The sequence below is a fragment of the Callithrix jacchus genome, chromosome 5 (genome assembly GCF_049354715.1).
Source record: "Callithrix jacchus isolate 240 chromosome 5, calJac240_pri, whole genome shotgun sequence".
In the NCBI taxonomy this organism is placed as follows: domain Eukaryota; kingdom Metazoa; phylum Chordata; class Mammalia; order Primates; family Cebidae; genus Callithrix; species Callithrix jacchus.
The window spans coordinates 71,269,229-71,296,272 of NC_133506.1; the positions used below are offsets into that span (position 1 = coordinate 71,269,229).

Sequence of the window (27,044 nt, forward strand, 5' to 3'; positions counted from 1 at the left end):
TCAGGTCACTGCAACCTCTGCCTCTTAGGTTCAAGCAGTTCTCCTGCCTCAGCCCCCCACCACCCCCAGTAGCTCAGATTACAGGCACGTGACACCATGCCCAGCCTGTTTTTTTTTTTTTTTTCCAGTAGAGATGAAGTTTCACCATTTTGGCCAGAGAGGTCTGGAACTCCTGACCTCAAATGATCCACCCGCCTTGGCCTCCCAAAGTGCTGGGATTACAGGTGTGAGCCACTGCACCCGGCCACAGTGGTAATTTTACAACACTGTAAATATGCTAAAAATCATTAAATTGTAGTATTGCTATAAAATGATTAAAACGGTAAATTTATGTTATGTGAATTTTATCTCAACAACAATTTTACCTAAAAAAGTTGTGAGGGGACTCAGTCAGGACTTTTACACCAGCCAACAGGGCGAAACCCCATCTCCACTAAAAATACAAAAATAATTAGCCAGGCGATAGATAGTGCGCACCTGTAGTTCCAGCTACTCAGAAGGCTCGGGGAGGAGAATTGCTTGAACCCAGGAGGCAGAGGTTGCAGTGAGCTGAGATCACACCACTGCACTCCAGCCTGGGTGAAAGAGCAAGGCTCCATCTCAAAAAAAAAAAAAAGTGATAAACACAAAATTCAGAATAGTGTTTATCTCTAAAGAAGAAAGAAATGGGATGGAATAACAAAGTTATTGATAGTGCTCTTTTTCTTTTTTTTTTTTTTTGCAGGAAGGGAGGGAAGGAGGACGGCAGAGAGGGAAGAAGGAAGGAAGGAAGGAAGGGAAGGGGGGGGAGGGAGGGAGGGAAGGAAGGAAATCAAGCGATGAGAGAGACATTGCCGACCTGGATCTAGAGGTTTACAAGTTGATTTCTTTTTTAGAGAGAAGGAAAGGAAAAAAAAAAAAAAGTAAAGGAGAGAAAGAAAGAGAAAGAGGGAGAGTAAACGGAAATATTGATTTATTCTGAAAAAAATTGGGTATTAATAATGGCCAATCAATGTTTCATTTAAACTTATGAGTAGGTGTGATGTGGTATTGACAAGAATGTATATTTTGTGTATTTGAAGTGAGGAGCTCTATAAATATTTACTAAGTTTACTTGTTCTGGATCTGAGTTCAAGTCCTTGATATCCTTATTAATTTTCTGTCTCATTGAGTCTAAGTCTCTATGTATCTTGGTGTTAGGATCGTTAGCTCTTGTTGTTGCATTGATCCTTTTACCACTGTATCTTTGTTGCTTTAAAATCTATTTTATCCGATATGAGATTTGCAACTCCTGCTTTTTATTTATTTATTATTTATTTTTGCTCTCCATTTGGTTGGTAAATCTTTCTCCATCCCTTTGTTTTGAGTCTTTGTGTATCCTTGCATGTGAAACAGGTCTGGATGTAACATGCCGTTAGGTTTTGGCTGTGTCTTTTGATTGGGGGATTTAGTCGATTTAAATTTAGGATTACTGCCATTTGATGTTAACTGGCTGTTTTATCCATTCATTGGTGTAAATTCTTCTTTATGTTGGTGCTCTTTACTTTTTGGTATATTTTTAGAAAGGCTAATACTGGTTGTTTCTTTCTGTGTGTAATGCTTCTTTCAGAAGCTCTTGTAAAGCAGGCCTGGTGGTAATAAAATCTCTGAGTTCTTGCTTGTTCATAAAAGATTTTATTTTTCCTTCAGTTGTGAAGTTTAGTTTGGCTGGATATGAAATTCTGGGCTGAAGGTTCTGTTCTTTGAGGATGTTGAATATTGACCCCCACTCTCTTCTGGCTTGTAGTTTCTGCTGAGAGATCTGCTGTAAGTCTGATAGGCTTGCCTTTGTGGGTAACCTGACCTTTCTCTCTGGCTGCCCTTAGTATTTTCTCCTTTGTTTCAACCCTGGTGAATCTAACGATTATGTGCCTTGGGGTTGCTCTTCTTGAGGAATATCTTTGTGGTGTTCTCTGTATTACCTGGGGTTGAATATTGACCTGCTTTGCTAGTTTAGGAAAATTTTCCTGAATAATATCCTGAAGGGTATTTTCCAGCTTGGATTCATTCTCTCCGTCGCATTCAGGTACACCTATCAAACGTAAATTTGGTCTTTTCACATAGTCCCACATTTCTTGGAGGCCTTGCTCATTCCTTTTTATCCTTTTTTCTCTAATCTTTTCTTCACGTTTTATTTCATTAAGTTGGACTTTCACCTCTGATATCCCTTCTTCTGCTTGAACAATTCAAGTGTTTAAACCTGTGCATACTTCTTGGAGTTCCTGTATTGTATTCTTCAGTTCCATTAATTCACTCATACTCCTCTCTAAGTTGTCTATTCTCAATAGGATTTCATCAAACCTTTTTTCAAAGTTCCTAGTTTCTTAACATTGGGCTACAACATGTTCTTTTAACTCACCGAAGTTTGTTATTATCCATTCCTTGAAGAGTACTTCTGTCACTGGGATGCGCTAGTTCTCCATCAAGCCTTGTTCCATTGTTGATGTGGAACTGTGATCATCTTTAGAGGGAGAGGCGTTCTGACTTTGAGTATTCTCAGCTTTTTTACGCTGGTTTCTTCCCATCATTGTAAATTTATCCTCCTGTCGTCTTTGAAATTACCAACTTTCAGATTAGGTCTCTTGAGTGGGCATCCAGGTTGTTAGTTCCCAGGGCCAGAGCAGCTGCGTTAAAACTGATGGTGCTTTTCTTCCCAGGATTCTCCTGTCGGACTTCCTTCTTGTGTCCTTAGTAGGCGACTCTGCCTTCCCGGGGCTCCAAACCTCGGTCAGAAGGGGAACCGGTTCTGTTTACTCTGCGCCGAGCGCTGCCACACCAAGGTGCTGTCACAGCCGCTGCGCTGGGCTCTGGTGTTGTGCTGGTGGCCCATGCGGGTCCTCCAAACCTGTTTACTCTGCTCTGAGAGCTGCCACGGCGAGGCGCCGGCGGAACTGCTGCGCAGGCCATGAGAGTAGCGCTGGCGACCCAAGTGTTTCCTCCACTGGGGATCTTCTGCTCCGTGAGCGACCAGAATTTGTCTGAAAGTGTGGCGTCCTCTAGTTCTCGGCGTCCTCTAGTTCTCGGCGTCCTCTAGTTCTCGGCGCCTTCACTGAGAGCTGCAATCCTGGGATGTTAGCAATCGGCCATCTTGGATCCTAATCTCTCTCTCTCTTTTTTTTTTTTTTAGATGGAGTTTCGCTCGTTACCCAGGCTGGAATGCAATGGCGCAATCTTGGGTCACCGCAATCTCCGCCTCCTGGGTTCAAGCAATTCTCCTGCCTCAGCCTCCCGAGTAGCTGGGACTACAGGCACGGGCCACCATGCCCAGCTAATTTTTCTATTTTTAGTAGAGACGGGGTTTCACCTTGTTGACCACGATGGTCTTGATCTCTTGACCTCGTAATCCACCTGCCTCGGCCTCCCCAAGTGCTGGGATTATAGGTGTGAGCCACTGCACCTAGCCGGATAGTGCTTTTTTTTTTTTTTTTTTTTTTTTTTTTTAATGAGACGGAGTTTCGCTTTTGTTACCCAGGCTGGAGTGCAATGGGGTGATCTCGGCTCACCGCAACCTCTGCCTCCTGGGTTCAGGCAATTCTCCTGCCTCAGCCTCCTGAGTAGCTGGGATTACAGGCACGCGCCACCATGCCCAGCTAATTTTTGTTATTTTTAGTAGAGACGGGGTTTCATCATGTTGACCAGGATGGTCTTGATCTCTTGACCTTGTGATCCACCCGCCTTAGCCTCCCAAAGTGCTGGATTACAGGCTTGAGCCACCGCGCCTGGCCTGATAGTGCTCTTTTTCTTAAATTGAGTAGAAGACACCTAAATGTTTATAGTTTTTCTTTATATCTCACATATATTTAATAAAATAACAGGATTGTCAAATGAGTGTCGTTTTTGTTTTTTCTTTTAAAAGTCTGGTAGCACTACTTGGCTCTAACATTATATATAAGTATAACTTTAATAAAAATGAAAATGAAAAAATAAAAGATGGGAAGCTGAGGTACGGGGATCACTTGAGGTCAGAAGTTTGAGACCAGCCTGGGCAACATAGTGAGACCCTATTTGTTAAAAAAAAAAAAAAAAAAAAGATTAGCCAGGCATAGTGGTGCACATCTATAGTCTCAGTTATGTGGGAGGACTGTGTGAGCCCAGGAGTTTGAGGCTGTAGTGAGCTATGACAGCACCATAGAACTCCAGCATGGATGACAGAGTGAGATCCCATCTCTATAAAAATAAAGAAGAGACAGCAATTAAAAAGAAGCAGTCAGAGTAGTGACTAAGAATTTTGGTTCTAAAGACAAATAAAAAGAGAAGATGGTAGCTATATGGAGTGTAAATCAGAGTGTTTTTTGTTTTCATTTTTTAAAATTTTAGGATTCCCCCTCCCAACACATGTTCAAGTATGTTTACTGCTGATAGAAAAATAATAAATAAAGAGAAAGGTTGTCCATATAGGAAAGAAGTAAAAGGTCCTTGATAATACAGGGAGAACTAGGATCCAGAATTCTGATGTAGGTATGAACTATCATTTGACAGATGGTGAAATAAAAGAGAAATATTTAAGTATGAGAGCAGGTGAACCCCGGTTTGATGTAGGAGATTATATGTAGATGAAGGCATTCCTACCTGATGGTCCAAATTCTCTTTGTTAACTAAGAACATAAGTGAAGGCAGAGATAAGGCAAGGGTAGTTAAGGAAAGATGAAAGCTGAGAACCAACATTTGAGAATGACAGCTGAGAGGACTAACAGGGACATGACACATGAAATGATTAATTAGCAACTCTGAGGGCCCAGTGAGGTTAGTACAAAGGGTATAGAAATGAAGAATGCAAGTAATGCATTTTGTACTGACTGCAGATAGGCTTTTGGTGAGTAGGTATGACTAAAGGACTAGGAGAAAAGGGAGTTGGGATCAAAGTGCTGTGAGAGGTAAACATGAGAATGTGGTACTAGAGAGGAAAACTACAAATTATGGAGGCACTAAGTTACTAAAGTCAAGGTTCCAAAATCATGTAAAGCTGAAGAAAAAATATAGTAGAATAAAGGAGTGAAAGCAGGAAGGAAAAAAGGTCATGGTCATGTAATAGGATATTTAAGAATTTAGAAAGTGTAGTTCAGACTTGACAAGGTTTCAGAGTAAATATTTTGATCAGTAAAATGGGGAAAGTAATTGTTGCTCTTGCCTAGGCTGGAGTGCAGTGGTGTGATCATAGCTCAGGGCAGTCTTCAACTCCTGGGCCCAAGTGGTCCTCCCACCTCAACTTCCCTGGGTAGCTGAGATTTATAGGCATGTAGCACCAACACTTGTCCATTTTTTTTCTTTTTGTAGAGACAGATTCTTGCTACAATGTCCAAGCTGGTCTCAAACTCCTGGACTTAAGCAATCCTCCCAAAGCACAGGCATGACTCACTGCACCTGGCTGACGAATAATTTCATTAGGAGGGAGAGAGAGTCTCAAAATACTATGCGTAATCTTATGAGGCTGTGAATTACTGAGGTATTTCATTTTTTTCACTTGATAGTGTAACTTTTACTTGAAAAATAAAAATGTATTCTTTACAATGTTTGTATTTCAGACAATATATAAAATGAATCTGGCTCTCCCCATTATTTCAAAATATTTATTCATTCAACTAATATTTACTGAGTATTTCTGTGTTGGGTACTCTGCTGGATGCAGGATATATATTGGCAGACAAATAGACATTCTCTCCTGAATGCCCTTTCTGACTAGTACGGTAAGCTGACTATAAATTAGTGAATAAAAATTTATAACTAAAAATTATAAACAAGGTTGTTGCAAGAGGATAAGGCAGAGTGGTTAATTATTTAAATGAGCTGATTAGGGAAGGTCTACAATGAGGTAATATTTAAGCTAAAATCTAAAGGACAGTAATTAAACCAACTGAAAGATGACAAAACATGGTGTCATGACCATTCTTGTGCCTAGAGAGAGAATGTAGACAGAAAAAGAGGGCCCAGGTCCGAAGCTGAGGAACTCCAATATCTTCAGTTCAGGCGAAGAAACAGCAGCCAGCAAAGGAATCTACATAGAAGCAGCAAGACAGATAAGAAGCAGTAATCTAGGAAAGTGGAAACTCTTCAAAATCAAGAGAAAGAACATGTTTTAAAGAGGAAAGAGTGGGCCAGGTGCAGTGGCTCACGCTTGTAATCCCAGCTCTTGGGGAGACTGACATGGGGAGATCACCTGAGGTTAGGAGTTTGAGACCAGCCCGGCCAACATGGTGAAACCCCATCTCTACTAAAAATTCAAAAAAATTAGCCCGGTGTGGTGGCTCACACCTGTAGTCCCAGCTACTCGGGAGCCTGAGACATAAGAATCACTTGAACCCAGGAGGGGGAGGTTGCAGTAAGCTTAGATCATGCTACCGCACTCAAGCCCGGGCAAAAGAGCGAGTCTTGGTCTTAAAAAAAAATTAAGTAAAAAATAAATGAATAAAAGATTTACTGGATTTAGCAAACAGAAGTGTTTGGTGCCCTTAAATAAAGTGGTTCGGTGAAAACTGCTAAAGTCAGTGTAAATAGATTGAAGAGTGAATAAAGAGAGAGGAAAGGAAAAGAAAAAGGGGAAGGAAAAAAGGGCAGGAAAAGATGAGTTAGTTGTATTATAGGTCTGGATAAAATAAAATACAAAAAAATTTAATATATAGCTAAGTTCAAAAACAAGAAAGGGGGCCAAGTGCAGTGACTTACACCTGAAATCTCAGAAAATCGGGAGGCCAAGGCTGGTGGATCACCTGAGGCAAGTTCGAGACCATCCTAGCCAACATGGCAAAACCCCTTCTCTACTAAAAATTACAAAAATTGGCTGGGCACAGTGGCGCGTGCCTGTAATCCCAGCTGCTCAGGAGGCTGAGGCAGGAGAATTGCCTAAACCCAGGGGGCGGAGGTTGCGGTGAGCCGAGATCGTGCCATTGCACTCCAGCCTGGGTAACAAGAGCGAAACTCCGTCTCAAAAAAAAAAAACCAAAAAATTAGCCGAACATGGAGGTCTGTGGCCCATGCCTGTAATCCCAGCTACTTGGGAGGCTGAGGCAGGAGAACTGCTTGAACCCAGATGGCGGAGGTTGCAGTGAGCTGACATCGAGCCACTGGTTCTCCAGCCTAGGTGACAGAGGAAGGCTCTGTCTCAAAAAACAAAAACAAAAAGCCAAAAAAACCCAAAACTGAAAAACAAGAAAGGGCAATCTAGAGCCTGAAGATAAGGAAGGCCTCAGCACCTTGAATGATAGAAAGCTAACTAATAAGCTGTCCCTCAAAAAAGCTTAGATATTTAACCTTCCTTGAAATGGGGACTAGAAAAACTAGACTGTGTCACCCTCCTCTGCTTCTTCAAAGTATTAAGAAATTTGCTATATTGTACCAGCACATCAGTGGAGTCATGTACAGCAAGTTAGAATTTCACACCAGAGTTACTTGTGGACCTAACGAATTTATGCTTTCCACTCACAGCAGAAATCCTTGACTTAGATATCAACACTGTGAAACCAGTATATATGAAGTAAGAGACCTGAGATTTTGGGGAAAAACATACAAAACTGAACCATAAGGACTTCTTCCAAAATATAAGATATGAGGAATTCCCACAGAGAATGAAATGACAATCAAAAATTATTATACAGGCTGGGCACGGTGGCTCACACCTGTAATCTCGGCACTTTGGGAGGCCAAGGTGGGCAGATCACCTGAGGTCAAGAGTTTGAGACCAGCCTGGCCAACATGGTGAAACTCTGTCTTTACTAAAAATACAACAATTAGCCAGGCATGGTGGTGGGCACCTGTAATCCCAACTACTCAGGAAGCTAAGATGGAAGAATCCCTTGAACCTGGGAGGCAGAGGTTGCAGTGAGCTGAGACCACACCACTGCACTCCAGCCTGGGCGACAGTGAGACTCTGTCTCAAAAAAAAAAAAAAAAAAATTATACAAACCACAAAGGAGAAAAACCACTTGAGGAAGTCAGGAGAAGGAAGAGTCTTGATCAGGTAATAGTAAAATAGAAAAAATATATGTAAAATGGCTGGGCACAGTGGCTCATGCCTATAATTCCAGTACTTTGGGAGGCCAAGGCGGGCAATCACCTGAGGTCGGGAGTTCAAGACCAACTTGAACCCTACCTCTACTAAAAATACAAATTAGCCAGGCATGGTGGCACCTGCCCGTAATCTCAGCTACTCGGGAGGCTGAGGCAGGAGAATCACATGAACTCGGGAGGTGGAGGTTGCAGTGAGCCGAGATTGCACCATTGCACTCAAGCCTGGGCAACTTTTAGAGCAAAACTCCATCTCAAAACACACACACACACAACAGCATTTACAATGTTCAAAAACAAGAAAAAGCAGGAATAATAACTGAGAAGAGTAGGGGATTACTGAAGAAAAACAAAAAAAACCCAGGCAAATTAGGGGAAAAAAAGCAGGAAATGTTAAGAATATAGTAGTACCCCTTATCTATGATTTTGCTTTCCTTATCTCAGTTACTCACAGTCACTCACTGTCTGAAAATAGGTGAGTACAATACAAGAAGATACTGGTGGAGGAAGGTGGCAGGAGGACTACATTAATATAACTTTTATTATAGTATACTGTCATAATTGTTCATTATTAGTTGTTAATCTCTAACTACTGTGCCTAATTTATTAAAATTAAATTTTATCCTAGGTATGTACATATAGGAAAAAACAGTATATACAGGATTGGCCCTATCTGCGGTTTCAGGCATCCACTGGCAGGAAGGTCTGATAACTATTCCCTGTGGATAAAGGGGACTACTTTTTTTAAGGCATTAATTCTCAATAAAACTTTTTTTTTTGAGATGGAGCCTCACTCTGTTGCCAGGCTGGCGTGAGCTCAGCTCACTGGAACCTCCGCCCTCCAGGTTCAAGCAATTCTCCTGCCTCAGCCTCCCAAGTAGCTGGACTATAAGCAAGCACCACCATGCCCAGCTAATTTTTGTATTTTTAGCAGAGATGGGGTTTAACCATGTTGGCCAGGTTGGTCTTGATCTCTTGACCTTGTGATCTGCCCACCTTGGCCTCCCAAAATGCTGGGATTACAAGGTGTGAGCCACCATGCCTAGTTTAATGATTTTTAATGTTTTAGAATTTTTGCCATAAGTCTTCCATATCTCATTAGCTCTATGCCTAGGTGCTTCATATATTTTTATGCTATTACAAATGGTAACATATTGGTAAACATCATTTTCTAACTCATTAATATGCAGATATACTAACATAAATATATTATTTTTTTCTATCCAGCATCCTGATAAACTGGTTTTTGTTGTTGTTTTTAGACAGGGTCCTACTCTGTCACCAGTGCATTGCAGTGGCACAATCATAGCTCATTGCAGCATCCAACTCCTAGGCTCAAGTGATCCTCCCACCTCTGCCTTCCAAGTAGCTGTGATGATAGGCACATGCCACCATGCCCAGCTAATTTTTTGTTTTTGTTTTAGGAGAGGGTTTCACTATGGTGCCCAGGCTGGTCTTCAACTTCTGGTCTCAAGTGATCCTTCCATTTCTGCCTCCCAAATTGCTAGGATTACAGGTGTGAGCCACCGCACCCAGCTTATGCTATATGTTTCTGAACTCCCCTTTCATGATTCCATTTGTTTTTGCCAAGCACTCAGGAAAGCTACCAGTCTAGGATCACTTTAAACTAAATTAACAACTTGAGGTTTTCAGAACCATCCAGTGAATGTGGATCTCAAATCCAAAGTTGAAACTGGCCAGGCACAGTAGCTCACACCTGTAATCTCAGCACTTTGAGAAGCTGACGGAGGATCACTTGAGCCCAGAAATTCAAGGCCGACTTGAACAATGTAGTGAGTCCCCCCATCTCTACCAAAAGAAAAAAAAAAAAAAATGAGCCAGGTGTGGTAGCACATGCCTGTGGTCCCAGCTACTTGGGAGGCTAAGGTGGAAGGACAGCTTGAGCTCAGGAGTTCAAGGCTGCAGTGAGGCATGATCAGGCCACTGCACTCCAGTTTGGGTGGCAAAGCAAGATCGTCTCAACCACACACACCCCCCACCCAAGAACAACAACAACAGAGAATGAGGACTGCTTTGTTGACAATAAAATCTGACAAAAGCTGCTCTGACTCCTGTTCTGCTTAGAGACAATGTTGGCCAGTATGGTCTTGATCTCTTGACCTTGTGATCCACCCACCGTGGCCTCCCAAAGTGCTGGAATTACAAGGTGTGAGCCACCATGCCTGGTTTAATGATTTTTAATGTTTTAATTTTTAATCCCAGCACTTTGGGAGTCCCAGGTGGGCGGATCATGAGGTCAGGAGTTCCAGACCAGCTTGGTCAGTATGGTGAAACCCATCCCTACTAAAACTACAAAAATTAGCTAGTGTGGTGGCATGTGCCTGTAGTTCTAGCTATTTGGGAGGCTGAGGCAGAAGAATCACTTGAACCCAAGAGGCAGAGGTTGCAGGGAGCTAAGATCATGCCACTGCACTCCAGCCTGGGCAAAAGAGTGAGACTCCATCTCAAAAAAAAAAAGAGCCCAGGCGAGGTGGCTCACACCTATAATCCCAGCACTTTGGGAGGCCAAGGTGGGTGGATCACCTGAGGTCGGGAGTTTGAGACCAGCATGACCAACATGGAGAAACTCTGTCTGTACTAAAAATACAAAAAATTAGCCGGGCGTGATGGCAGACGCCTGAAATCCCAGCTACTCAAAGGCTGAGGCAGGAGAATTGCTTGAACCTGGAAGGTGGAGGCTGCAGTAAGCTGAGATTGCGCCATTGCATTCCAGTCTGGGCAACAAGGGCAAACCTCTACCTCCTGGGTTCAAGCAATTATCTTGCCTTAGCCTCCAAGTAGCTGGGACTACAAGTGCCTGCCACCACACCTGGCAATTTTTTTTTTTTTTTGTATTTTCAGTAGAGATGGGTTTCACCATATTGGCCAGGCTTGTCTTGAACTCCTGACCTCGTGATCTTCCCACCTCAGCCTCCCAAAGTGCTTGGATTACAGGTGTGAGGTACTGTGACTGGCTGACAACTCTTGTTTTTTTTTCCTTCTTCACATGTCCTTGAATTAACTGCTTGACAACTGATTTTTATAACCCAGGTTGGCACATCACTCCTTTCCTTCTTCTTTACCAATTTGGGAATTTCAAGATACTGAGGCTAAGTTTACAGACAGTTCAAAGTAGTTGTGAAACTTTATAAGGCCTCAATATATTCCTGGGTCACTCACACAACTGACAGGCTATAGCTTCGCTTCTCCTCCTCCTCTTTATGGTAGAACAGATTTTTAAAAATAATCTCTTTTCTCTTTTTCCACCTTAAGTACCATCACCAAATCTGTATCTAAATGATAATCTTAACTATGCCTGTTTCTTATCTTCACATTTACCTATTTAATGGAAAAGATTGGACATATAATGTAACACTTTGAAAGGCATGTTCCCTGGCCAGCCTTTTTGAAAGCTAATTTACTACATGTTCTAAACTACAGTTTTTAGCTTTTGGCCTCTGTGCCAGGTGTGTTGTTAAATGCTCTAAGTACTGTCTTCTAGTGACTGAAGTCTGTTACTGGTTTTCATTTTTCATAATTCCAACACAAGGGAGAGGTTGAGAAGAATGTATTTTTGGTCAGGTGCAGTGGCTCACACCTGTGTTTCCAGCACTTTGGGAGGCCGAGGTGGGTGGATCACAAGGTCAGGAGTTCCAGACCAGCCTGGCTAACATAGGGAAACCCCATTTCTACCAAAAACACAAAAATTAGCCAGGTGTGGTGGTGGGTGCCTGTAATCCCAGCTACTCAGGAGGCTGAGCCAGGGGAATCACTTGAACCCAAGAGGAAGAGGTTACAGTGAGCCAAGACTGCACCACTTCATTCCAGCCTAGACAACAGAGTGAGATTCTGTCTCAAAAAAAAAAAAAAAAAAGAATAAGAATGTATTTTTGAAACATTTCATAATAATATGTCAAGGACATTTCAAACCTGCAGTTTCTAGTGATTAAAGAATTATTTAAAAACCCAATTATATGGTATTAGAATGTAGTTATTCTGCATAATTATTATGCTTACTTATGAATATAAAATAATTCTATTATAATTTCAAAAACAAAAAAAGGAAGAAAACACTGAAAGAATAAATTCAACTTGATACCTCTATAGGACAAGATGAATAAAATCTCTGCTTTAGAATTAAGTTTAATTAACAATGAATGAAAAAAATAGTTCTTGATATGTTCTTCTTAAAATACCTCATCTATTTAAAAAAACAAAAAGGAGGGCCAGGTGTGGTGGCTCATGCCTATAATCCCAGCACTTTGGGAGGCTGAGGCGGGAAGATCACAAAGTCAAGAGTTTAAGATCAGCCTGGCCAACATGGTAAAACCCCGTCTCCACTAAGAACACAAAAATTAGCTGGGTGTGGTGATGTGTGCCTTTAATCCCAGCTACTCTGGAGGCTGAGGCAGGAGAATTGCTTGAACCCTAGAGGCAGAGGTTGCAGTGAGCTGAGACTGTGCCACTGCATTCCAACCTGGGCAAATGAGCAAGGCTCCAAAAAAAAAAAAAAGAAAGCCTTATCAATTGGTATCAAGCTCTCAAAGGCACACACCAACCCAGTTTTTTTTTTTTTTTTTTTGAGACGGAGTTTCGCTCGTTACCCAGGCTGGAGTGCAATGGCGCGATCTCGGCTCACCGCAACCTCCGCCTCCTGGGTTCAAGCAATTCTCCTGCCTCAGCCTCCGAGTAGCTGGGACTACAGGCGCAGGCCACCATGCCCAGCTAATTTTTTGCATTTTTAGTAGAGATGGGGTTTCACCATGTTGACCAGGATGGTCTCAATCTCTTGACCTTGTGAACCACCCGCCTCGGCCTCCCAAAGTGCTGGGATTATAGGCGTGAGCCACTGTGCCCGCCCCCCCGCCCCCCCCCCCCCGCCTTTTTTTTTAAGAAAGTCTTGCTGTTGCCTAGGCTGGAGTGGTGCAGTGCTATGATTTGCAGCCTCAACCTCCCGGGCTCAAGTAATGTTCCTGTCTCAACTCCTCAAGTAGCTGGGATCACAGGCCATGACTGACTCATTTTGTGGAGATAGGGTCTTCTTATGTCACCCAAGCTGGTCTTGAACTCCTGAGATCAAGTAATACTTCCGCCTCAACCTCTGCAAGTGCTGGGGTTACAAGTGTGAGCCACCATGTCCAGCCTCAAAGGACTTTTAACAATTTTTACTGCTACCACTACTTGATTACCTACTGTGTGACAGGCACTGTGCTTTCAAACACTAACTAATATAATCTTCCTAACAGACTTTTGGAATAGATATTATGTCTATAGTTTTTAAAGAGTCAATAATAGGAATGTAATAGAAATCTGAGATCTACTACTAATCACCACCAAATGTCAAACAAAGGCTATCAACAGTGATAGACTTCAAGAAAATTTGAGTTATTTTTTCTTCAGTGAGCACCTCCCCACCTGCCCAATGAATAGCTTTGTTTAAATACCTTGTACTTTTGTCTCAGTTCTTCTGTGTCTTCTTTTTCCACTTCTAGGACACGGCGCCGTTCGGTAGCATCTTCAGCATAATCAAGCTTGACAGAAATAGATGATTAGACTTAATTCCTAACGTACCCCCAAGATTAACTATGAAAAAGTTATTTATATAACTACAGTATTATCTGAAAACAAAAGAACTTTTGTATTTTGCTCAGCTTGCTTTACTGTCACCCCACAGGGAAAATAACACGCAAAATCATTTGTTAATCCTTATATGCTGGCAGTTTCTAAAAGGCACATTTGTTGAAAATAGACTTTACTTCAATGTTAATTTTCTTTCTTTTTTCTGAGATAGGGTTTCACTCTTGTTGCCCAGGCTGGAGTGCAATGGTGTGATCTTGGCTCACTGCAACCTCTGCCTCCTGAGTTCAAGCAATTCTCCTGTCTTAGCCACCCAAGTAGCCAAGATTACAGTGCCCACCACCACCCCCAGCTAATGTTTTTTGTATTTTTAGTACAGATGGGGTTTCACCATGTTGGCCAGGCTGGTCTCGAACTCCTGACTTCAGTGATCCACCCACCTCGGCCTCCTAAAGTGCTGATATTATAGGCGTGAGCCACTGCACCCAGCCTCAATGTTAATTTTCAAATAACTAGGAGTCAATGAAGAAAATATTTGAGGCAAGGAAAAGCAGATATTACGAATGGCAGCTGTACCCAATTCTACAAGGGCAAAGCTTTTATCACAGCGACATTTTAAGAGCTGAGCAACACTGCCAACTGAAACAAGCACAAAGGTCTGGATCTAAGTTAAAAATTGCCTTGCTGTATAACCCTGAGCAAACCATTTAACTTCTTTATGTGCCAGTTAAAACAGGGGCATTGTTTATATTCTATTAGTCTCAAAAGTAGCACTGAATGAAAATGTAAAATATATTTTTTAGCTGTCCAAAGAAAAATATTAAAACTACAATTCATCTGATAAATGTATTCTTGCATGGACATCTGAATTTGGGATTGGTATCATTTAAAAATATCCCATAAACATCAGGAGTTAATGAGATCAATTTACCTCCATTTCCATGCGACCCATGCCCATGACATCATACTTGACAACGATTGGAATGGGATCTGTTCTCCCTGTAACAGGAACACATAATCAAGGTAAGGTGCAAAGCCCAGCCAACAGCTCATTTTACACATTGGGTTTGGGTGGTTAGAGATCTTGCCTTGGAGTGCAGAGACCAGAAAGCTACAGTGAACCAAACACAAGCCATTCTCACAGCTTACACTCAAGACCTTCCTTTCCTAGTTGAAATCCAACTAACTACCTTGGCTGACCTTCCAGTTGGGATTAATTCCAAATTACTATGGCAAAATTTCATTAATAAGTAATGCAAAGCACTTTTAAGCAATGGCATCAGAAGGTTTAAATTTTAAAGCTTTAAAAATGTCTTTTAAGATCCCCAAATAGCTTCCCATCAAAAAGCACTTCACTCTGTCCATTGATAATCCTCCTACACAACTTTTTTAAACTGGTTAAAAAAAAAGTCTCAACTGGCATGGTTAAACAAAAGAAGTACATTTTCAAACATGATGCAGTAAAACTTCATAATGACAACTCAGGATGTTAAAATTTGTTTTCAGAAGATGCTTTACAGTTTTTTTTTTTTTTTTTTTATGATCCTCATAGACAAGGAGATGCTTTACAATCTAATGGGGCTGTGAAAAATTTAAATTAAGAAGCAACAATTAGTTGCCCTTAGAAACAAAGAATAGTTTTCCTTTTAATCTGGTGCTCTAAAGTCCCATTTCCTAGGGTGGATTTAACACTGACTGCAGGGTTAACTGGTAAGCTGTGAAAAGGACTAGTTGCGAAGAAAATTGACTTTAAACTAATTGATCTATGCTGGAGAATTTTTTTTAATAAATATATATTTAATCCACTCATAACCAGCCAAACAAAGCAAAATGGGGCAGACAAGCACTTTACTACCACAGCTGTTTTACATCACAACTTGCGCTTTTTATTGTGATGTAAGCCCACTGAAAAGAGGACTTACCTTATCCGTTGTACACCTTTAGTGAAAAAACACAATGTTTACTTCCCTCATCATTTCACTCAGGCTGGTGTAAACAATTGGTTTTTTTGGTTGTATTGTTGTTGTTATACACACATATATATATTATACCTTTGGGCTAAAAATGGAGTTTTCTTAGGCTAAATCTGAGGCATTACCCCCCCAACCCCAAAAAAACTTAAAAAAAAAAAAAAAAAAGGCTGTGACCACGACTGGTTTTGGTCCTGAAAAATAAAGAAGAAACCATGTTCAAAATGCCACAACCACTTGTATTCAGTGTCTCTGTATCTGTGGAATTAATTTTTGCCTTTAAGACGTAATGAAAAATTCGTAAGTTTAACTACTTATGTATCCTATTGTTGTTTTTAAACAATAAATAGAAAGAATTAGAATTATCACAGTACAAAACAAAACTGTTAAAGAACGAACACCTCATGTCATGTCAGAAAAAAAAAAGGAAAACTTCTAGAATACAGCCTTCTTTTAGATACAAAGACTGCCAGTAAAGCAAAATGAAAATGCATTACTACCTTATGCCCAATGGTATAATAAATAAGCAGTGACTGCAATCTTTAGCAAAAGGACCAAATTAAAGACAGGTTATAAAAATGACTTCCTAGGTGCAGTATCACTTTCATAACGTCTCAATCAGGGATTTACTGGTAAAAACAAATAGTCCAATGAAAGAATTAAAAAGAAATATCAAAGGAATTTATTTTGGTATATTTTTTGATTTTTCAGAATTTGTTTTGCAAGAATCAAGAAGTTTTGGTACAAATTCATTACCTCTGTAAACCCCTGTTTATAAACTCTGCATTAGTACTTTTGCCTTCTAAGGCAGTCAAAGTTTGTTTTAATTTATTTATAAATTGCAGTAGCAAGTGCTAGTGCCCATTACATTGTGGGGAAATCAAGTTTTTTACAGTATTAGAATTTAATGTTTTAACTGATTTTGTGGCAGTTCTAACACAAACAGATACATCCCTTCTTAACATTACCCTTTAATGAACAAGGATCAGACAAGTTGCATAAGGAAAGGAAAGGAAAATGAAAAAGACCAAGCAGAAGGATGAAGGCTACAACAGAGAAAGTAAGCCTAACATATTGGTGCACTGATGACAAAAGGAGTAATTCAGTCTGAAAATAAAAAATTACCACTGCTAAGTTTACCATCACCACAACAAGTCCAGGATCATAATGCTGTAAAAAAGAAACACCATTTGTTAGGCAGAAACCATTAGGGTAGGAAACAGGCCTTCTAGCAGGCAGACAGGATGGGGTAAAGTAACAGTTGGGCTTTGTCCCTCCCCCAATCTCAGCTGGGGACAGAAGAAGGACATTTTGTGCTCCAGCAGCTGTTTTCATACTAGTCAGACTAAGGTGTGAGATTTTTGTACTGCTACTTGAGAACATGAACAACATCCTCTTGAATAAGGCAGGGGGATAGGGTGTCAGTTTACAGTAAGAGAACTAGCTCTAGCTTCCAATCTTTCATTTAACTATTCATTCTGGTAAATCAGTATTCAGGGCCCAAGGTGGGACTTTTAAAAGAAATAACATCTAAGACTCAATCAGATCAACTAACTAGACAGTAATAAAGTTGAAGAATTCTAGGAGGCTTGGAGTATGGGTGAGACGTCCTCAAGACTTCTCTAGAAATATTTTATATATATATTATATATATATATATATATATATATATATATATATAAAACAATTAAGAGATCTAGAAAATAATCTTAGATCTTCAGTGCTTGAAGAACTTTGTGCATTTCAGTTCTGTTATGAATGAATACAACTCTTTAAGTGGCTCTCCTCAGAACTTTCCTTCCTGTTAACTAAAACTGTCCAGGCTGCCCAATATCTTTCTTTCAGCACAAAACAAAACCATCTTTCAAGGAGTGCTCCAGAGAAACTGACATCAAAAGAGCTGTCACACTGAAAATTACTCCACTCAGAGTTAACTCACGGAAAATAAATAGCATGACTTTCAAAGCAATCTTGAAGGTGACATTATTGCCTGGGCCAGGTAGCAATTTCTTAACATTATTAAAGAGGCTACAGACCAAGGAAAAATCCCAGTGGGAAAAGACACCAAAAATTACATACAAGAAGAGGTTGCAGCATTAAAAAACAAAAACAAAAAACCCTCAATTTATTCAGTTGCTATCAATGATAAATCTGAATGAACATTACTTAGAATACCTGAATACCAATTTGTAGTGATGACTTCAAAAGGTAGGTAGCAACAGAGTGTCTGCTAATATGCATTCTCTAGAAAACTCAACTTTTTCTGAGATAAGAGTTTCACTCTTGTTGCCCAGGCTAGAGTGCAACAGTGGGATCTCAGCTCATCGCAACCACTGCCTCCCAGGTTCAAGCGATTCTCCTGCCTCAGCCTCCTGAGTAGCTGGGATTACAGGCATGCACCATCATGCCCGGCTAATTTTGTATTTTTGTAGAGACAGGGTTTCTCCATGTTTGTCAGGCTGGTCTCAAATTCCTGACCTCAGGTGATCCACCCTCCTCAGTCTCCCAAAGTGCTGGGATTACAGACATGAGCCACCGTGCCTGGCCTCAACTTGTTTTAAAAATAAAAGCCAGTTTCCCTACTTCTTGGTTTCTTTTAAAATAGGGCAAATATTATTTAAAATATATTAAATTAGTGACAACATTTTTTGTTGCTTGTTTCACTCCAAAGGAGGCAACTTCAACCAGAACACTAAATAATCTTGTTAAAAGAAATTGATTGTTGCTCAGCATGGTGGTTCACGGCTGCAATCCTAGCACTTTAAAGAGGCCGAGGTGGGCAGATCATGAGGTCAAGGGATGGAGACCATCCTGGCCAACATGGTGAAACCCTGTCTCTACTAAAAACACAAAAATTAGCTGGGTGTGATGGCGTATGCCTATAGTTTCAGCTATTTGGGAGGCTGAGGCATAATTGCTTGAATCCAGGAGGCGGAGGTTGCAGTGAGCCGAGATCGTGCCACTGCATTCCAGCCTGGAGACAGAGTGAAACTCCGTCTCAGAAAAAAAAAAAAAAAAAAAAAAAAAAATCATATTCCTCAGGAAAAAATCTATAGACACTTGCTATACTTTGGCCAAGTGGAAACACACGCAAAATCAAGAATGTGCCAATATCAATGTATTCATCTGATGGGAAAAAACTGACACTCATATTTTCTAAATCAAAACTTTAAATGATGTTTCACTAACTGAAATTTTATATATATATATATACACACACATATATATACGTATATATATATATATATACACACACACACATATATATACGTATATACACATATATATATACACACACACATATATATATGTGTATATACGTATATATATGTGTGTGTGTATATATATATTTAGAGACAGGGTCACTCAGGCTGGAGTACAGTAGCACGATCCGTTCACTGCACACTATACCTCTCTGCAGCCTATACCTCTCAGGCTCAAGTGATCCTCTTGCCTCAGCCTCCCAAAAGTCTGAGATTACAGGTGTGAGCTGCACACCAGCCTATTGTTTATTTTAAAAGGTAGTTTTACTTCTGCAAAAACAGAAATTTCTAAATGCTCTCATACATATGCATGTCTTACTAAAATGTGAAAGCATTATGACATAACTAAAGAGAGAATACAATCAAATATAAAAACTCATTGATTATCAGAGTTACCCTGCCACTGAGAACAATCCTTCAGGAATCAGTTTTGATTTGAAAATGGTTAACGATACACCAATCTACAAAAGTTTTCCCAAGACTTTAACTACAGAGAAATAGCTCTTTTGTTGCTTTTTGGGAAACACTATTTTTAAAGAAACAAACTCTAGGAATAGAACAACTGGGGACAACCATAATCTAGTAATCAGCCATATTTTAGAAACAGAGGATATATGACTTCCTTGCAGAAATAAATTAGCAATAAAGAAGCTTCTACAGTGATTAAAACACTGGTTGAATTGTCAACAGATGTAAGAACACCACAGTGTATCTCTGCTGCTTTTCCCCTTAGAGATTCAACACAAATATTTACAACAAATACTGAGTTTTGGCCGGGAGCAGTGGCTCACACCTGTAATCCCAGCACTGGAGGAGGCTGAGGCAGGCAGATCACTTGAGGTCAGGAGTTCAAGACCAGCCTGGCAAACATGGTGAAACCCCGTCTCTACTAAAAATACAAAATTAGTCAGGCATGGTGGTGCATGCCTGTAATCCCAGCTACTCAGGAGGCTGAGGCAGGAGAATAGCTTGAACCTGGGAGGCAGAGGTTGCAGTGAGCCGAGATCGTGCCATTGCACTCCAGCCTGGGCAACAAGAGCAAAACTCCATTTCAGGAAAAAAAAAATTGAGTTTCTACCATATTCAAGGCGCTGTTCTGGGCACTGCATATAGTGATGATGTAAAAAAAAATCACCACCAGCCAGGTATGGTGGCTTACAGCTGTAATCCCAGCACTTTGGCAGGCTGAGGCGGGTGGATCATGAGGTTAGGAATTCAAGACCAGTCTGGTCAAGATAGTGAAACCCGCTACTAAAAATACAATAATTAGACAGGCATGGTGGCAGGCACCTGTAATGCCAGCTACTTGGGAGGCTGAGGCAGAGAATTGCTTGAATGCGGGAGGTGGAGGTTGTAGTGAGCCAAGATCATGCCATTGCACTCCAGCCTGGACGATAGGGTGAGACTTCGCCCTAAAAAAAACAAAAAACCACCACCACAGAATTACCAACGAATAGGCAAAATAATCTGACCAGCATGACAATGAGAGAAAAGAGAATTTGTGGTTAATGCATAAGTAGTCAGAAAGCTTAAAAATGCCTGAAATTGTCCTTTAAAAATACCTAAAGTTGTCTTTAAAGACTTGATCTTAATAAAGTACAAGTAAATATAAAAGCCATTAAAAAGTCACAAAATCCACTTTTTTTTTTTTTTTGAGACAGGGTCTTGCCAAGTCACCCAGGCTGGAGTGCTGTGGTGCCGTATCAGCTCACTGCAGACTCTACCTCCTTGAGAAATGCTCAAGCAATTCTCCTGCCTAGGCCTCCTGAGTAGCTGGCACTATAGGTGCCTGCAACTATGCTGACTAATTTTTGTATTTTTAGTAGAGATGGGGTTTCACCATGTTGTTAAAGCTGGTCTCGAACTCCTGAGCTTGAGTGATCTGCCCACCTTGGCCTCCCAAAGCACTTGGATTACAGGTGTGAGCCAATGCATCCAGCCTAAAATTTACTTTCAAAAGACAATTAAACTGGGCTGGGCTTGGTGGCTCCTGCCTGTAACCCCTGCATTTGGTGAGGCCTAGGCAGGAAGATGGCTTGAGGCCAGGAGTTTGAGAGCAAGACTCCATCTCTCCAAAAAATTTTTCTTAAAAAAATCAGTCAGGCATGGTGGCATGCACCTGCAGTCCTAGCCACTGAAGAGATTGAGGCAGGAGAACCACTTGAGCCCAGGAGTTGAAGTGAGCTATGACTGCACCACTGCACTCCAGTGTGGGTGACAGAGAAAAACCCCGTTGGGGAAAAGAACAGAAAGAATGGGAAGAACAGAGAGAGAGAGAGAGAGAGAAAGAGATCTATATATATATATATAGAGAGAGAGAGACCATTAAACTGATAAAGGCCACTGACATCTTTAAAGCTACTTATTTCTTATTTTTAATTAATTCAAATAGATGTGAAACTCAAGAATAAAAAATTATGAAGGTAATGATTCTCTGATTTGCAAAAGTATTCAAAGTAGGGATTCAAGTCATGTTAATGCACTTAAATCATTTCATTTATTAAAACAGTGATCATGTGAAACTTTCAGAAACAGTGAAAAATAGTACATCTATTCCCAAACCAAAGCTTAATTTTTAAAAAAATTTCTCCTGAAAATGAGTCTTTAAGTGGCTCAGAAACAATTACTTTCAGCATCATTTAGATATTTTTCTAAGCAACTCTAACATATAATATCCTACCTCTGAGAAAACACAAGCACATTATTCCCTAGAGAGTTTTTAAGATTAAAAACAAAACAAAAATGAAAAAAAAAAAAAAACCTTTCTACCTAAAATAGAGTTCAAATTATCCAGTACTACAAAAACTAACTACATTCTTGCCATGGCCTATTTATTGACCTACACAACAACCAGATTAATTTGATATTCTTTCTTCCTTATTATTATTATTTTTCAAACAGGATCTCACTCTGTCACCCAGGCTGGAGTGCCGTGGCTCACTGCAGCCTCATGGCTCACTGCCTCAACATCCTGGGCTCAAGTGATCCTCCCATCTCACCCTCCTAAGAAGCTGAGACTACGGGTGCAAAAAACCACATCTGATTAATTTTTGTTATTTTTTGTAGAGACAGGGTTTCACTGTGTTGCCCGGCTTGTTCTCAAACTTCCGGGCTCAAGCAATCTGCCCACCTTGGCCCCACAGGGTGCTGGGATTACAGACATAAATGAGCCACAGCACCTGGCCAATTTGATTTTCAAATACAGATGTTTTCTAAGGCACAAAAGTTTAATTACAACCTAAAGAAATTTCCATCTGATCCTTTACATCTAGGATAAAATAGTTTAATATAAACAGCGACAAAGGTAGGGCAAAAGGCAACACTTTAGTGAAAGTGTTGTTAAATCAAAATGTTAAGCCTGGAAAGGATATCTCATCCAGGGATAACATGATATTCTCAAGCCCTTAGAAGAGATAATAAAGAAAATTCATGAGTTACTTTCAATTAAAAAAAAAAAAAACTAAAGAAAATCATACTTTTACTTGAGATACAACTGTTTTAGCTAAAATTATATTGACTCACTAGATATTGTCTAAACATAACCACCAAACTAAGATAAATTTATTTTTTAAACGGGAAAGCCAATATAATAAATGGAATTTTGGGATAAAATTGGGGGTTTTACAATTCAGGCTAAAACAGGGGGCTTAGGAGATATGGGAAAAATGGTAAGTCTTTAGATTAAAAAAAAAAAAAAAAAAAAAAGGACGGGTAAGGTGGCTCACACCTGTAATCCCAACAATTTGGGAGGTCGAGACGGGCAGATCACCTGAGGTCAGGAATTCGAGATTAGCCTGGTCAACATGGTGAAACCCCGCCTCTACTAAAAATACAAAAAATAGCTAGGCATGGTGGTACACGTCTGTAATCACAGCTACTTGGGAGGCTGAGGCAGGAGAATCACTTGAACCCAGGATGCAGAGGTTGCAGTCAGCCGAGATCGTGCCATTGCACTCCAGCCTGGGCAACAAGAATAAAACTCTGTCTAAGGGAAAAAAAAAAAGGTGGTAGCACTTTTGTGCCTTGAGTTTTACTTATGTTTGTATCCATATCTGACACTGTATGCAGGCCAGAGGAGTATTTAGTTAAAAAGCATTTGTTGACTCAGAGAATGAAGATGTTCATAGTGGGTCTGAAACTTGTTCAACTGTAAACACTTAGTTACCATGATGTACTACACTTAATATCACAAAATACTAATGATTTGACTCTCATAATCAAGAAATTATTTCAAGTAGAACATATCACTGTATTAGGTCTCCATGTATCAAAAATATGCAAACTTTTATAATGAAATATTTAAGTTTTACATTAATGGTCATTAGAGGCTTAAGGCTTGTTCAATTTCGTTTATCAATCAGGAGTCAAGGAGAAGGAGGCATCAAATGTTTAAGGAAAAAATATGAATAAATTACATTCAGTATCTATTGACAAACTTTTTAAAAACAGAATTGGAAAATTGGCATAACCAATTTCAGTGAAGAAAAACCTCAAGTTAGTCCTCATAATGATGGTGTTTTCCAGGAAATTAACTTAGGGTAAGTGGTCTATTAGAAATTCTGAAAACATTTTTCCTCTTTCTAAAAAACAGGTCCAAGTAAAAATTAATTGCTTCCTTCAAGTACCCAGTACACTCCTATACATGTAGGAAGAGCAAAAATTACCAGTGGACTCCAATCTATGTGATTATTTATTTTTCATTTTTTCTTTATTTTATTCTGAGATGGAGTTTTGTTCTTGTTGCCTAGGCTAGAGTACAATGACTCCATCTCGGCTCACTGCAATGCTTTCCAGTTCAAGTGATTCTCCTGCCTCAGCCTTCTAAGTAGCTGGGATTACAGGTGCCTGCCACCATGCCTGGCTAATTTTTTATATTTTTAGTAGAGACAGGGTTTCACTGTCTTGGCCAGGCTGGTCTCAAACTCCTGACCTCAGGTGATCCGCCCACCTCGGACTTCCAAAATGCTGGGATTACAGGCATGAACCACTGCACCCAGCCTATATGAATACTTCTTGATTAACAAATTCCAAAAACATATATATACTTGTAAAGAGTGGCAACATGAAACTCAGGGGATCTGAATTACGGTTCTGTAATTAATTGGACATGTGACCCATTATTAGCTATTAGTTTCCTTTTATTTTTAGAGACAGTCTCACTCTGTTGCCCAGGCAGGATGGAGTGCAGTGAAGTCATCATAACTTACTGTAACATTGAACTCCTGGGCTGAAGTAATCCTCCCACCTCAGCCTCCTAAGTAGCTAGGACTGCAGGGACTCACTACCATGTGTGGCTAATCAAAAAAAAAAAAAAAAAATTATAGAGATGGTGTCTCACTATGTTGCCTAGGCTGGTTTCAAACTTCTGGCCTCAACTTACCCTTTTGCCTCAACCTCCCAAAGTGCTGGGATTATAAGTTTGAGTCTCTACGCTGCTATGTTAGTGTAATCCAAAAATAAAGGAGTTAGACAGACAAGTCTATAAGGTTCACTTCAATTCTAAAGTTTGAAGAGTGGAAAATATTTGAGTAGAAAATATCTGGGGAAATTATGTAGATAGTGGCCGGTCTTGTGATAATATAATAAGCCAAAAATCAAAAATGCCTTCTTAGACTTAGTATTGTTTCTCCATAGCTACACTGAAAATTTTACTATTCCAGGATCGCTCTATAACCACCCAAAAAACTTTACAGACTCATTTAAACTTTCCATTTTTAACTCCATTTTATCTTTTTGTTTTTTCCTTAGAGTCTCACTCTGTCCCACAGGCTGGAGTGCAGGGGCACAATCTCGGCTGACTGCCACCGTGCCTGACCTCCATTTCATCTATAATAAATTTCTTTTTTTTTTTTTTTTGAGATAAAGTCTCAAAAAAAGTTTGGAAAATTTTGGGGGGTTAGTGATCCTGGAATAGTAAAATTTTCAGTTGCCCAAGCTGGAGTGCAGTGGCACAATGCCTGGCTAATTTTTGTATTTTCAGTAGAGACAAGGTTTCACTATGTTGGCCCGGCTGGTCTTGAACTCCTGACCTTGTGATCCACCTGCCTCGGCCTCCCAAAGTGGTGGGATTACAGGTGTGAGCCACCTCACCCAGCCAGTAAATTTCTTTCTGTATTTTTCTAGGTAATCCCTAAAACAGACTGGGCTGCAAATATTAGCTCTCTAATAAGAGAATATCTAAACACTTGTGTGACTTTTGGCAACCAGAGCCTGAGTCTCAGCAGTCTCCCCTGCGAAATGAAAATATTATCACCACCTTTTTTTTTTTTAAATTTAAACAGACAGGGTCTAGCCCTATGGCTCAGGCTGAAGGTTAGAGTGTAGTTGCACAATCTTAGCTCACTTGTAGCCTCAAACTCCTGGGCTCAAGCAATCCTCCTGCCTTAGCCTCCCAAGTAGCTAGGTCTACAGGTATAAGACACCACACCACACCCTACCCTATTCCCCTTTCTAGGACTGCCATACAGACAAACAGAGACAACAAATGGAAAGTGCTTTGTAAACTTTGAATCACTATACAGAATGGTCAAGGGTTTAGAAAATAAAGAAAGAAATCAGTCTTCCTTTTATTTCCAAATTTGGCATTTTTGGAGTGTTTTTTTTTTTTTTTGAGACAAGTTCTCAGTCACTCTGTTGCCCCAGCTGAAGTGCAGTGGCGTGATCTCAGCTCACTGCAACCTCTGCCTCCTGGGTTCAAGTGATTCTCCTGCCTCAGCCTCCTGAGTAGCTGGTATTACCGATGCCCACCCACCATGCCCGGCTAATTTAAATTTGGCATTTTTGAAAGTAATACCTTAAAATGAAAAGATACTCTAAAAAAGAATCTGTGATAAATTCTAAATGTTTTACATACAATTTGATGATAATGAAACAACCCCATTTACAGATGAAGAAAGTTATTATCTATGATCAATAATCGAAGTATTACTGTGGCTCACGCCTATAATCCCAGGCTGAGCCTTGGGAGGCTGAGGCAGGATGACAGCTTGAGCCCAGGAGTTCAAGACCAACCTAGGCAACACACAGGGAGACCCTGACTCTATAAAAAAAATTTTAAAACTAGCCAGGCATGGTGGCAAATACTCACATTCACAGCTACACAGGATGCTCAGGTGGGAGGATTACATGAGCCCCCCCACCCCCCCAAAACAAACAAACAAACCCAAAAACAAACAAAGAAACAAAGAAAAAGAAACCACTATCACTATATACTCTTTTGGTCACTTAAGAAGCTTCCTGAACACTCCACTGTCTTACCTAAGTATTCTACTAAAGCAGTGTCATTTTAATAAAACAAATTAACCTAGGTCCAAAAGTCTATAAAGGTAGGAAACAATGTAAATCAGGCTAAGGCTATAAAAAAAATAGCACTATACTACTTCAGTATAATCAATACATTTAGGATAAATAAATAAAAATAAAACTGTCTGCCCTACTTATTATAATAAAGGTAATTTTCTTAGAAGCCTGTTTTATTCATATGGTCCAAAAGAATGTTTTTCTAGCCACAGTCCATTCTATTTGCATTAAAAATAGGGCAAGGAGGTAGCTAAAATATCATTCCCTGACCAGGTCAAGCAGCTCACGACTGTAATCCTAGCACTTTCGGAGGCTGAGGCAGGTGGATCACCCGAGGTCAGGAGTTCAAGACCAGCCTGGCCAACATGGTAAAACCCCATCCCTACTAAAAAATACAAAAATTAGCTGGGCGTGGTGGCGTATGCCTGTAATCCCAGCTACTCGGGAGGCTGAATCACTTGAACTCAGGAGGCAGAAGCTGCAGTGAGCAGAGACTGTGTCACTGCATTCCAGCCTGGGCAACAAGAGCAAAACTCTGTCTCAAATAAATAAATAAATAAATAAATAAATATTTCCTGAACCCTATCACAGACCTGCTGATTTATGCTGATCAGAATCTACATTAACTTTGTTTTGTTTTTCAGTAGAGACGAGGTCTTGCTATGTGGCTCAGGCTGGTCTTGAACTCCTGAACTCAAGTGATCCTCCCACCTCAGCCTCCCAAAGTGCTGGGGTTATAGGTGTGAGTCCCTGTGCCCAGCCTCAGAATCTGTATTTTTAACAAGTACCCAAGGTGATTCTGCTGAAAGCCATTAACACTAATAATGGAAAAAGCACTGGGGTAGAAGTTAGAAGACTTGTACAGTAAAGGTAGCTCCTATCCTTAGCAGTTTCACCTGACATAAACGCTTAAGTTTCT

At 40.3% G+C, this 27,044-nt stretch overlaps 1 protein-coding gene across 19 annotated transcripts in view; it reads right to left on the bottom strand.

Moving 5' to 3' along the window:
• GPATCH8 (G-patch domain containing 8) overlaps window positions 1–27,044 on the bottom strand; it is a 110,540-nt gene that overhangs the window by 32,438 nt on the left and 51,058 nt on the right. For 10 of the 19 annotated variants that reach the window (XM_078372668.1, XM_003732922.6, XM_035302989.3 and 7 more), the window contains 2 exons: window positions 14,525–14,592; window positions 13,461–13,547 (listed from right to left, as the gene is read on the bottom strand). In XM_078372668.1, the coding sequence (XP_078228794.1) occupies window positions 13,461–13,547; window positions 14,525–14,551 (114 nt within the window). In that variant the 5' untranslated portion in view covers window positions 14,552–14,592. Of the gene's footprint in view, window positions 1–13,460; window positions 13,548–14,524; window positions 14,593–16,688; window positions 16,734–27,044 lie in introns of all 19 variants that reach the window. The other 9 variants (XM_078372663.1, XM_078372660.1, XM_078372664.1 and 6 more) reach the window with 1 other exon arrangement.